The sequence below is a fragment of the Acipenser ruthenus genome, chromosome 19, assembly GCF_902713425.1.
Source record: "Acipenser ruthenus chromosome 19, fAciRut3.2 maternal haplotype, whole genome shotgun sequence".
NCBI classification, from domain to species: domain Eukaryota; kingdom Metazoa; phylum Chordata; class Actinopteri; order Acipenseriformes; family Acipenseridae; genus Acipenser; species Acipenser ruthenus.
In genome coordinates, this window is record NC_081207.1 from 15,439,439 (window position 1) to 15,453,036 (window position 13,598).

General features: G+C 45.0%; 1 protein-coding gene across 1 annotated transcript in view; it reads left to right on the plus strand.

The window, feature by feature from the left end:
• Window positions 1–225: 225 nt before the first annotated feature.
• Window positions 226–13,598, plus strand: part of LOC117424811 (forkhead box protein J2-like) — a 36,701-nt gene continuing 23,328 nt past the window's right edge. The window contains exons 1-3 of the mRNA XM_058992194.1: window positions 226–848; window positions 5,056–5,335; window positions 5,712–5,786. Of these exons, the coding sequence (XP_058848177.1) occupies window positions 5,069–5,335; window positions 5,712–5,786 (342 nt within the window). The 5' untranslated portion in view covers window positions 226–848; window positions 5,056–5,068. The remainder of the gene's footprint in view (window positions 849–5,055; window positions 5,336–5,711; window positions 5,787–13,598) is intronic.

Here is a 13,598-nt window from a genome sequence, read left to right on the forward strand (position 1 = left end):
GTGTGATGTCACTGTGAGAGAGAGAGAGAGAGAGAGAGAGAGAGAGAGAGAGAGAGAGAGAGAGAGAGAGAGAGAAGTGAAAGTAGTTGCTACCACCTTTCTTTTCCAGCAAACTCAAAACAAAACAAAGAAAAATAAAACTGCACCTGGCCAAGTGATTCAGGACCTTAAGGAGAAGATTTGGAACTGTAAGGTAAAGAGATCAAATAGAGGGAGGGAGGGAGGAGAGAGAGAGAGAGAGAGAGAGAGAGAGAGAGAGAGAGAGAGAGAGAGAGAGAGGCCGTCTGACACACACAACAAAATACAGTAGATAGAAATGTGGATACTGTAATCAGATAGATAGATAGATAGATAGATAGATAGATAGATAGATAGATAGATAGATAGATAGATAGATAGATAGATATTTGCTTTAGGTAAGTATAGTACAGTAGTACATAGGTACTTCGGAAGCTCACCAGAACTACAAGTGTACTAAATTATGTGCACTGCTTGATATTACTACCTTTGAGAGATTGTAGTACTTTAATAGTACACATGTAGTAAGAAGTAATTCATTGACCATTCTGAACGATACTTTGCTGAGGCCATAATGGCTTTGCTAAACTGGGATTCTCCAGAAACTGGTTTGCTTTAACTGGAATTCCCAATAAAGTGAACCAATGTTTCAAAGGAACTGGATTTCTAAATGGGAATTACAAAGAAGCAGTGTTGGATAAACAGAGATTCCAAAACAAACTGGCATTTCTGAGCTGAGAGAAGAAAAACATTGAGCTTGCTGAACTGCAATTGCAAATAAACTGGGAAAGCGGAACTGAGATTCTGGACTTAAAAGAGGAAGAAAGCAGGTAGGACTACATCACGATATATATATATACATATACTGCTTACTGTACATAATGTCACTAAACTACAGTACAGTACTACACAAGTGTTACAATGTACTATAATAAACATTAGAGTATACTGTGCTTTATTCTACAACACTGCACTATATTTTTCTATTCTGTATTGTAATAACTATACTGTACCGTACTTCACTAAACTGCACTTTCCTATACTGTACTGCATTACGTTATAGTGTGCGCATTGTACCAGACTATATACTGTTTTGTCATGTACTACACTATACTGAACTATACTGTACTGTACTACAGTCTACTTTACTATTCTGTACTATAATATTCTACATTACACTGTACTGTGCTTTACTGTGCTACACTATACTGCACTGCACTACACTATACTATACTTTTCTGTTCTAGTACAATACACTGTACCTTAATGTACTACACTATACTTAACTACTACAACATGCTATACTTTATATACTGTACTGTATTACACTATATTGTACTGTTCTATGCTGCACTACAATTGACTGTACTTAGCTGTACTGTGCTACACAATACTGTAATATATTGTGCTTTCTTGTTATTTCATAATTCTGTAACACACACATCTAATGAATCTACAGTAAGGCAATGCTGACATTGCTTTCAATATATCCCTTTTTTTTAATATATGTCAGTTGAGATCCTTTTTACTAGAATGACTTACTACTGTACTGTTTCAACCACTGGGTTTGCCTCTGACCCTACAAGCTGAAATGACCACTAGGGATGGCCACAACTGTAGTGCCCCCTCTGTAACTAAAGGCAGCTGTGAGTTATTGAATTGAAAAACTCTGTATAAAATCACAGTTACACCGGGGAAACAAATTACACTTTAAGGCAGTGGCAGAGGAACAGAAAGATGGGCCCAGGTGCAGGTTTTTTGTGGGCCCCCTTCAATTTACACTTTTGTACTCCACTTTCGTGTTTTGGAGGCATGTATTTACAATTTAAAATACACTATTGGAAATCACAAAATAAATCAGATTGTATGTGGCGTAAAATGGCAAATGGGATTCAAGCTGTCTTCCCTCACTCTCCCCTATGCTGTACAGTTGACCGTGTTGATGTATTTTAATTTCACATCGAGCCCTGAGACCCTGTCAGAACTGCAGAAAGGAGAACACACCGGGCCCCGTAGAATGAATGAGTGAATAAACAGATTATTAAATGAATAATCACTGAGGTGGATGGCCCTATAAATGAATACATTGATTATATAATGATTTCAACTTTTGAGTTTGCCTAAGTGCGTGGGCCCTTGTGCAACTGCACTGGCTGCACTGGCTATTCCTCCACCACTGCTTTAAGGTACCCTGTCCAAGCATGCAATAGCAGCACAGGGGGACCTGGTTTCCACAGAAGTATTGTTTTGTCTATAGTGTAGCTCGAGGCAGATTAAACTTTTTTCTGAGAATATCTTGTGTGCTTTTATATGCTGACAGAGATAAGAAAAAACAAAAAAATGTAAGTGAACAGCTGACGTAACACTAATAGGTGATAATCTTTGAGGAATGGTTACGTACCCCTCCAGAACAAGTTTTCAAACAACCACCTTGCAGACTCCCTGCCTGCCACGTCTAATCAGTACCTTGCTGGCCGCCCCAGGTGGCTCCACTTACCCTATTGACCGTGGCAGTGTTTTTATTTATTTTTTTGTTCAACACAATTCAATGCAGTATAGATCCAAAAGCCAGCAAATTATATCTGCAATGGTAGAGATCTCAGAGATCTGAGAACCTGCCAATTTAATACAGTATAGTCAAACCCCATTATTGTTTTATTTTTTCATTTTATATACCATTTCCTGTTAATTTAGCATTTAGAAGGGAAGTGAAAATCAGGGAAAGTAATACATTTCCCAGTCTAAAGTTTTGTGCTTTCTGGTTGACCATGAAAAGCTGGTTAACCTACACCTTAGTAAAACAGTATGTTAAACCTCATATTGCACTGAAATGATTATTTACATAGATGTACTACCCAACTATTTTTCTTGATATAAACCCTATTTATAAATTACCATGTAATCCCCCCAATGTCATCTCACCCATGCAACCGCGGTTCTTGCTGTCAAGCTGATTGCCTCCTTTGACCCACCGAACCTCAGCAATGCATGTTACAAAGCTACTGAACCCTGGAGGCAAGAGGCCAGCCTGAGTTAGCACAGCCTGGATTTGAGGTCTGTCCAGTAGGGGTCCTGTCTAACTCTATTCTTGCTGGAGTCACTGTATTAGGTCCCTTTGCCAAGTTATTAGGAGACTAAGTGGAGCCCGCTGTATGAAGTAGTATTTTCACCTTCTTGATTGGGACCAGTGATATAATCTATAATCTATAAACTGAATTTATTCAATACGGTGTAGTATTAGGAAAGGGTGTCTCTCATTCAAGTACAAACAGGACACCCCCTATGTATGTATTTATGACTGTATGCGTCACCCTGTCAGTTAGATGAGAAATGTTTTGGAAAGGTTTCGTGTTTAGGCAGAGACGGTGAGATCTGTTTAAACCAGACTGACTTTTCAAATTTTACATGAATGACACTGAATTTGACCACACCCTTAAAGTACATATAACCTACAGATGCCTTAAGTATGTATCCCTACCTTTCTACCGTTTTTTCATTATGTTGCCTTGCTGCTTCCTAGCCTGTGAGATTTTACAATGTATTGTTTCTCTTCCTGTATTTAAGAAATCATGTGATTTCATGACCTGCTTCTACACTTTATCATCAAGTAAGTGGAGTCACAAAAGCACATGATTTCAGAATCAGCAGGAATAAAACATGGGGATAACACGCAGACCTGCAAGCAAGGTGGAATGGGCTAGAATGCAAATATCATATTAATATCATATTAAGTTTCCATATTTAAGAGGGTGGTAACCTCACAAAAAGGCAAAACTTCCTGAGTGAATGAAAACAAACTGGAAAGCCAGCATTGATTTTTACGAAGCAGAGTGCACACACAAAAGACTAACCTATGGAAGAATGTAATCGATATTCAACCAGAAATTATAGTTAAATTTAAATTGAAGATGATTGTGGGACATAGCTTTAAAATATCTCACAATAATGTGAGAGACATGTTTTAACAATATCCATTACCTGTCACACCAACAGAAGAAAAAGCAGGCAAATAAAAACAAGTTTACACACATTTTCTTTTAAACAAAACCTTTTACTGTTAATGCAAATCATGTCCTTTTCCAGAAAAAAAAACAAAAACATTAAGCGACAAAACATAAGCAAACAGCTGTCATAACACTGTCAATATAGTTTTGCATTATCCTTTAAGTTGAATGCTTTCATGAGACAGTGTATAGACATCAGCAAGCATTTGTTTTTCTGCTTAAATCTAGGTCATTATTTTCCAAGCTTACTAACTAATGTCGTTGTGTAACCCCTTTAAAGTTTCTAAAGTAATACGGTTTGGAAAATTACCACAGGGCATGCAGCTGTATTTTCTGTTCCCAATGAAACTGTGATTTTGCAAAGAGATTTTCCATTTACTAACTCACAGTTATTTATTTAACCAGGGAAGTCCCATTGAGATTAAAATCTATTTTCAAGGGAGACCTGGTCAAGAAGGTAGCATATAACACAAAAAGCACACATTCAAATGAGCACAACCAATGATCAGATTACAAGAAACAATTGAGGAACACTGGCCAAAACGAAAACATGTCTTGGCTACATACAGTAGATGTCTATTTCTTGTTTGAACTCCTTTAAAGGTCTCAAGACAGTAAGTTTCACTTCTTCCTGCAGTTTATTCCAAGACCATGGAGCAAGAAAACTGATTGCCTTTTTTTCCAAATTCCATACATACTTTAGGAACGGAGAAACCTAGAACAGTATGAGCTCCAAGATTACTAGAGACATTTTGCATTTTATTAAGACAATCTGGGGATTTGACAAGGATTGCCTTATAAACAATTATGTACCCGTGTTTCAATCTCTGTGAAGATTGCTACAGTTGCAGAGAGGCAAATAAATGACAGCTTGAAAAAGAGTTGTTAAGCCTTCAAACACCAATAGACAATGAAACGGATTATAAAGGAAACATTAAGAAAATGCAGATGATATAAAGTGCCCCTTTGACCCTGTATGTACAGTCACGATGTTGAAAGTGCTGTACTGACAAGCTTGTCTTCTTTTGAACAGCAGAGAAAGCAGAATGGCCTCTAATCTAAGTGACAGCCTCACTTCTATGGACTGGCTCCCTCAGCTCAATCTCAAAGGGTGTGTGAAAAGCAGGAGCTCAGAGCTGGGGGCCCAAACTGAGAAGGGGCCCCGGGGGACAAGCAAGCCCCCCTTCAGCTACGCCACTCTCATCAGCCAGGCCATCAAGTCCACCCCCCGAGGGAGAATGAGCCTCAATGATATCTACAGCTGGATCTGTGAGCAGTACCCCTACTACAAGAACACTGGGGCAGGCTGGAAGGTAAAGCTCAAGAAGGAAACTACATCTCCCACAGTGATTTTTACCTGAATAGGCACTGAGAGTAAAAGCATTTTGCAGCAAGGGGTTGATGGAGATATAGTTCTTAAGTATTGTTTGAAGCTGGTGAGTGCAAAGTTTAATACAGTAAAGCTTTGATCTTTTGGATTTATAAAATTACAGCCTTATAATGTACAGTTGGGCAGTCTTTATACCATATCTTCTTCTTCTTCTTCTTCTTCTTCTTCTTCTTTTTCTCAGTAGTAGTAGTAGTAGTAGGAGGAGGATAATAATAATAATAATAATAATAATAATAATAATAATAATAATAATAATAATAATAATAACAATAATTGTATTGTTTTCCTTATTTTTACAGAACTCGATCAGGCACAATCTCTCCCTCAATAAGTGTTTCCGGAAGATTCCGCGACCCAGGGATGACCCCGGGAAGGTGAGATAACCACCTTGTTTGCATATAAGTCATCTCCTGTTTCATTTGCTTAAATAACTGTATTGAAATAACTATAGCCCAAGCCACTGCAGCAGTCTGGTGCGCTCAGAAAAGAGTTTGAAATATTCTGGACACTCCTCTTCAGGCAGAATTTAACAGTTCACCTTGACCTGGAAACTAACACCACTGGCCGTGTGGCTTTTCAGTTTCCAGATGTTTTAAATGCTTAAGGAGAAACTTTAAGTTTGATCGATGGTATCGTACAAGAAAAGCCAACCCTTTTGTGACGGTATTTTTGTGAAATGTTTGCTGCCACACTATTGAATGCCTTCACAGAAACCATTTGAGGCACTCCATATTTGGGTTACATAAATACTGTCTGAGAAGTCTGTTACTGACTTGGCTGCCATACTGAGGCAATGCAATGTGACTTTTTAGGTTTGGCCCAATTCCCATCTTACAGTTACTAGTCCTTTCAATGGAGGAACAAACAGCTGCAGTAGTTTAAATGTTATTTCAAAGCACATTGTCTCCCTGTGTCTCTGATTGCCTTTGTGCCTGTGTGTTTGTGTGGAGTCTTTAAGGCAGTTCCAGTATTGCTTGCCTGCTGCTGATGACTCATTCATTTCGAGCCGTTCCTGCTATTTCTGACTCAAATGTCGTGACTGCTGACTTCCTGAGCTCTAAAACGAGAGATGAGACACAGGAGAGAGGGGGAGGGAGGGAGAGAGAGAGAGAGAGAGAGAGAGAGAGAGAGAGAGAGAGAGAGAGAGAGAGAGAGAGAGAGAGAGAGATTCTGGTACATTGATTACACAGTGTAACAATTTTTTTTTTTTTTTGGTTCCTGGGTAGTAAGTGTTATTTTCTCAAAATTATGCCTCAAAAGTATAGAAAATGGCTATTATTCCCCACAAACTTTGCTTTTCTGACCAGGACAGTGATATTTTGAAATTTACCTATTTTCCAGAACATTCCAGATAGATTCAGTGCTAAGTAAACTTGGAGTAACTTCTAGAACTTTCCAGTAATATAAATAGTAGTATAAATACAGGGGCCTTAAGCCCACCAGTTCAGTTTAGTTCCAGCTGCCTAAGTGGATACATATCTGCATTTTTCTGAGATGGCATCAAGGTCATAGGAGACTTCAAAATGGTGGCATTCCTGATGGGTCTCCAAGGCGGTTTTACCAAGTTTCCCTGCTATCTTTGCCCTTGGGACAGCAGGGACACCAAGGCGCACTACCACAGGCGGGACTGGCCACAGCGGACCGAGTTCTCTGTGGGGAGGAACAACGTCAAGTGGGAGCCACTGTGGACCCCCGGAAGGTGCTGATGCCACCACTGCACATCAAATTGGGCCTTATGAAACAATTTGTCAGAGCTCTAGATAAGGAGTCGGCAGCCTTCAAGTACCTTCAAGACTTCTTCCCTAAGCTGTCTGAGGCAAAGGTCAAAGCCGGTGTCTTCGTCGGACCACAGATAAAGAAGATCCTGGAGTGCAATGAATTCCCCAAGAAGCTCACTAGTAAGGAGAAAGCGGCTTGGAACAGCTTTGTCGCAGTGGTTCGGGGCTTCCTGGGCAATCACAAGGCCGAAAACTATGTGGAGCTGGTTGAGACTCTGGTGAAGAACTACGGCACAATGGGCTGTAGGATGTCCCTCAAAGTCCATATCCTTGATGCTCATCTTGATAAATTCAAGGAGAACATGGGAGCGTACTTGGAGTTGTTTTGAAAGCTCCTTGGTCTTCATGGTAGTATCTTTGCTTTGAATGCACTACCCAACTGTGGGACCTTACAGAGACAGGTGTATTTAATCTGAAATCATGTGAACCACTTTTATTGCACTCAGATGGACTCCATTTAACTTATTGTGTGAATTCTGAAGGTAATTGGTTGCACCTGAGCTTATTTAGGAGCGTCATAGCAAAGGGGGTGAATACTTATCTAATGAAGATTTTTCAGGTTTTTATTTTTTATTGATTTGTTTTTTCACCCCCCCCCCCCCTCCCCCCCACCCATTTTTACACACATTGGAAGTGTTGAGTAGGTTGTGTAAATCAAAGGAAAAAAAAATCCCATTTAAATGCATCAAGATTTCAGGTTGTAACACAACAAACTGTGAAAACGTCCAAGGGGGGTGAATACTTACTATAGGCACTGTATACAGTGGTTTGCGAAGTATTCACCACCTACCAGTAATGTCACATTTTGTTGAATTACAAATAATGTATGTACAGTTTTTCAAACAAACGTTTTTTATTCAAAGCTGTAGTGGTTAAACTGAATGCTGTTATATGAGGAGGAGGTTAAATGTCAGCAAAACTTGCCAAGAAAATGTACAAAATAAAATGTACTGGTTGCATAAGTATTAAGCCCCTTAAGTCAGTACTTGGTAGAAGCACCTTTTGCAGCAATTACTGCTATGAGTATTTGGATAGGTCTCTACTAGCTTTGCACAGTAGGATGGTGAGATTTTTGCCCATTCTTCACAGGAAAATTGCTCCAGTTCTGATAAGTTTGTTGGGGATCGTGGATGGACTGCAATCTTCAAGTCTCGCCATAAATTTTCGATTGGATTCACGTCAGGACTTTGACTGGGTGTGGCGGAGTGTCCCGCCCCTATATATATTTGTGCACTGTTTTATTATTTGTATTATTGTTTGCGGCGCGGATAAGAGCACTGCGTTTTTGTTTTTGTTTTTAGATTTTAAAAACCTTGTGAGGATGCATGGCTGATCAGCTACTGATTATTTAACTAGCTGACAGTCACGCATCCTTACTAAACTCATGCAGACTGTGGCCGAGGGGTAATAAGATAATTAACAGCTAGTTAACCCCTCAGCCAGAGTATAAGAACCTGCAGCTGTCCGTGCTGGGGAGGGTGTATTAGGAGTGAGAGCGGAGAGAGCGAGGGAAAACTAAATTTAAAAACAACTGCTAAGGTTTTACCACCAGCACGCTTATTTGTTTGTTTATTTGTTTGGCCAACGTGCCCTTTTGTTTCTGTTTTGTGTTTGTTTAAATCTTTTATTTTTTATTTATTATTTAATAAAAGAAGCTGAACGCTGTAGCGTTTCAGCTCTCACCTGCTACTTCCTGAGTCTGTGTTTCTGGTCTGTGACGTCACCACACCTCACCACTGCAAGCCATCCTTCACACTGGGCCACTCAAGAAGATTAATAATCTTCTTGTTCAACCACTCCAATGTGGCTTTGGCTTTGTGCTTCGGTTCATTGTCCTTCTGAAATGTGAATTTCCTCCCCAGTTTCAGAGTCTTGGTTAACTCAAACAGGTTTTCCTCAAGGATTGCCTGTACTTTGCACCATCCATTCTCCCCTCTATCCTGACAAGCTTCCCAGTCCCTGCAGAAGAGCATCCCCATAACTTGATGCTGCCACCACCATGCTTTACAGTTGGGATGGTGTTGACTGGGTGATGTGCAGTGTTGGACTTGCACCAGACGTAACAATGGAATTTAGACTGAAAAGTTCAATTTTTGTCTCATCTGACCACAAAACCTTTTTCCACATGTCTGCAGTATCATCTACATGCTTTTTCGCAAACTCCAGACGTGCTTTAAAATGAGGCTTTTTGAGTAATGGCTTCTTTCTTGCCACCCTTCTATACAGGCTAGCTTTGTGTAGGGACCAGCTTATTGTTGATGTATGAACACTGACTCCCATCTCAGACACAGAACTTTGCAGATCTCTCAAGGTCATTGTTGGCTTGTGACATCCCGAACGAGTTTCCTGCTTGCCCGGCTGCTCAGTTTGGGATGGCGACCTGATCTGGGTAGTGTCTGGTTGGTATGATGCATCTTCCACTTTTTAATGACGGACTTCACTGTGCTGAGAGGGATAATCAGCACCTTTGAAATTTTCTTGTACCCTTTGCCTGCTCTGTGCCTCTCTACCACTTTATCCCTGACTTGTTTTGAAAGCTCCTTGGTCTTCATGGTTGCTTTGTTGGATCACTATGTCAGTTGCAGCTTGAAAGTCTTTATATACCTGAGGGAAATTAAACCACTTTGAGTACTGTGACAGTCTGGCTCGCAGCGGTGGTGGATGACGTCACGGACCAGGAAGTAACTGACACCAAAACAGTGGATGGGCGGGTGAAGCTGAACGCAATTGCGTTCAGCGTATTTAATAAACAAACAAAAGATTTAAACTAAACACACAAAACACAAAACAAAAGGGCACGAGGGCCAAACGAATAAACAAACAAACAAGTAAGTGTCGTGCTGGACAATCCAGCACGTTTTAGCAATTGTTTTTCGAATGTTGCTCGCTCTCTCCGCTCCCCGTACTCTCCTCTGTACACCCAACCTCAAGTGCCGAGAGCTGCAGGTTTATATACTCTGGCCGAGGGATTAACTAGTTGGTAATTATCTTATTATCCCTCGGCCAGAGTCTGCACGCGTTTGGTAAGGATGCATGACTGTCAGCTAGTTAAATAATCAGTAGCTGATCAGCCATGCATCCTCACGGGGTTTTTAAATATAAAATAATAAAAGACGCTGCGCTTTTACCCGCGCCGTAAACAAAAATACAAATAATAATACATAGAGGCGGGACACTCCGCCACACATGCCCCCCCTTGTGCGCAGCACACATGGCCTTTTCGGCCACCTCCCCCCTTAGTCCCCAAAGTCCCGGTTAGCAGTCCCGGCGCAGGAACAGGGGCAGCAACGGACCAAAGGTGGCGGCCACGGTGGGATGTCCTCCTCCCACCCAAACAGCCGTAGCGTTCCAAAGGCCCGCGCACCGGCCGGCTCCTCTGGCCAAAATATTTTTTGGGGGTGGTCTCCAGACCTGCCCCCCCTTCTTCATGGCCGGCCGCTCCCCTCCGTGGGGCTCCGGCCACCCTTTCTCCTGCAGCAAAATTGCTGTGGGGGAAGCTGGTCTCCTGACCTCCCCCCCCTTCTTCACGACTGGTAGCTGCCCTTCACGGGGCTCCAGCCACAGTATTTCCTGCCGCGAAAGTGCGGCTGGGGGAGCTGGTCTCCTGACCTCCCCCCCCCTTTTCCGTGGCTGGCAGCTCCCCTTCATGGGGCTCCCTCCACACTCTATCCTGCCGCGAAAGTGCGGCTGGGGAAGCTGGTCTCCTGACCTTCCCCCTCCTCTTCACGGCCAGCAGTTCCCCTCCGTGGGGCTCTGACCACATGATCTCCGGCCGCGAAAGTGCGGCTGGGGGAGCTGGTCTCCTGACCTCCCCCCCTTTCTTCATGGCTGGTAGCTCCCCTCCGTGGGGCTCCGACCACAGTGTAGTGACCCCAGGCGAAGCAGGATCCCTGGCGACCCCAGGCGACGGCAGCAGCAGCGGACCCTCGGGAGGCGACGGCAGCGGCAGCGGACCCTCGGGAGGCGACGGCAGCGGCAGCGGACCCTCGGGAGGCGACGGCAGCGGCAGCGGACCCTCGGGAGGCGACGGCAGCAGCGGACCCTCGAGAGGTGAACTCGGGAGGGGAGCCCCTGGCCATGGAGGCGGCAGCGGGAGCTCCACTTCTCCCTCGTTCCCTGTAGCTGGTGGCTCTCCAGGCGATGTGGAGCAACAGGCAGCCCCAGGCGATGCGAGGCAGGCATCCCTGGGTGGTGCGAGGCAGGGCAAGAGCAGTCCTTCCCATGACGGTGGATGTGGAACCAGCAGGTATTCACCCTCTGCTGGTGGAGGTGGGAGGGGAAAGCAGTCCTCCCACAGCGGTTGAGGCGGAACCAGCAGGCATTCACCCTCTGCTGGTGGAGGTGGGAGAGGCAAGCAGTCCTCCCACGGTGGTTGAGGCAGAACCAGCAGGTATTCACCCTCTGCTGGTGGAGGAGGGAGGGGGAAGCAGTCCTCCCACGGCGGTGGAGGCGGAACCAGCAGGCATTCACCCTCTGCTGGTGGAGGTGGCGGAGGCAGAGGCAGCTCTTGCTGCTCTGCTCCTGGTGGTGGTGGAGACAGAGGCAGCTCCTGCTGCTCTGCTCCTGACGGTGGTGGTGGAGACAGAGGCAGCTCCTGCTGCTCTGCTCCTAGTGGAGGAAGCGGTGAAGGTGGCGGAGGCAGAGGCAACTCCTGCTGCTCTGCTCCTAGTGACGGAAGCGGTGGAGGTGGGAGCAGCGTGTAGTCTCCTGGCGATGGAGGTGGGAGCAGCGTGTAGTCTCCTGACGTTGCAGGGGACTGGTGCGGCTCTGCCTCTCTTGCAGGGGACTGGTGCGGCTCTGCCTCTCTTGCAGGGGACTGTGGTGGAGGCAGTGGCGATGGGGCGGATGCTGGCCACTCAGAGGGAGGCTGTGGCGGTGCTGGCTCCCTCTGCTGTGGCGGCTGGGCTGGTGTGTGCCGTGCTCCCTTCAGCAGCATAAATAGAGGCTGCTGGGGAACACCAGCATCCTGCCCTTCTCCCCCCCAGAAAAATTCAGGGGGTTGAGCCTGTAACTCCTCCCCTTCTGGCTCTTGGGACTGCAGCTTGGGTCCTAGGGCTGTGGAAGCCCCGACTTCCCTCTCTTCGGGCCGTGGACGCACCAACTCCTCCCTTTTGGGCTGTGGACGCACCGACTCCTCCCTTTTGGGCTGTGGACGCACCGACTCCCCCCTCTTGGGCTTAGGACGTTCGGGCTCCTCCCACTCAGGCGCAGGACGTTCGGGCTCCTCCCACTCAGGCGCAGGACGTTCGGGCTCCTCCCACTCAGGCTCTGGACGTTCGGGCTCCTCCCACTCAGGCGCAGGACGTGCGGGCTCCTCATCCCCTGGCTCCTGCTCTGGGCAGTCCTCGTCCTCATGCCCATAGGCAATGCACATGGTGCACACCTTGGCTCCCTCTGCTTCCTCCTCACTTTTCCCCCTCTCTGCCTCCTTCTCCTCACCTTCCTCATTTGGGCTGGTTCCTCCCCTTTGAGGCAGGTGAGGCAGGTTTCCTGATCCACCTGCGGCGATGGTATGGCCTTCAGGTGGATCCACTCCTCTGCAGTCTCCACCTCACCTCGATCAAAGGCCTGCACAAAGAGGGGGTCTTCATATGGGCACACCTCAGGGAGGTGCCCATACTCCAGGCAGGCGAGGCACCATGTAGCCCCTCCTTCCTTTAACTCCCTCTGATGCGCATGCCACCTCTCCATGTAGGCGTCCACTTTATCCATTTTTTTTTTTTTTTCAAACACAAAAAAACACTATTTGAAAAAACGAACACAAAAAAAAACTTCCTTTGCTGTTCCTGGTCCGGCTGTTGGAGGCGTTGTTTGTCCCACGCAGGACACCATATGTGACAGTCTGGCTCGCAGCGGTGGTGGATGACGTCACGGACCAGGAAGTAACTGACACCAAAACAGTGGATGGGCGGGTGAAGCTGAACGCAGTTGCGTTCAGCGTATTTAATAAACAAACAAAAGATTTAAACAAAACACACAAAACACAAAACAAAAGGGCACGAGGGCCAAACGAATAAACAAACAAACAAGTAAGTGTCGTGCTGGACAATACAGCACGTTTTAGCAATTGTTTTTCGAATGTTGCTTGCTCTCTCCGCTCCCCGTACTCTCCTCTGTACACCCAACCTCAAGTGCCGAGAGCTGCAGGTTTATATACTCTGGCCGAGGGATTAACTAGTTGGTAATTATCTTATTATCCCTCGGCCAGAGTCTGCACGCGTTTGGTAAGGATGCATGACTGTCAGCTAGTTAAATAATCAGTAGCTGATCAGCCATGCATCCTCACGGGGTTTTGAAATATAAAATAATAAAAGACGCTGCGCTTTTACCCGCGCCGTAAACAAAAATACAAATAATAATACATAGAGGCGGGACACTCCGCCACAGTACACACAGGCTGAAACCATT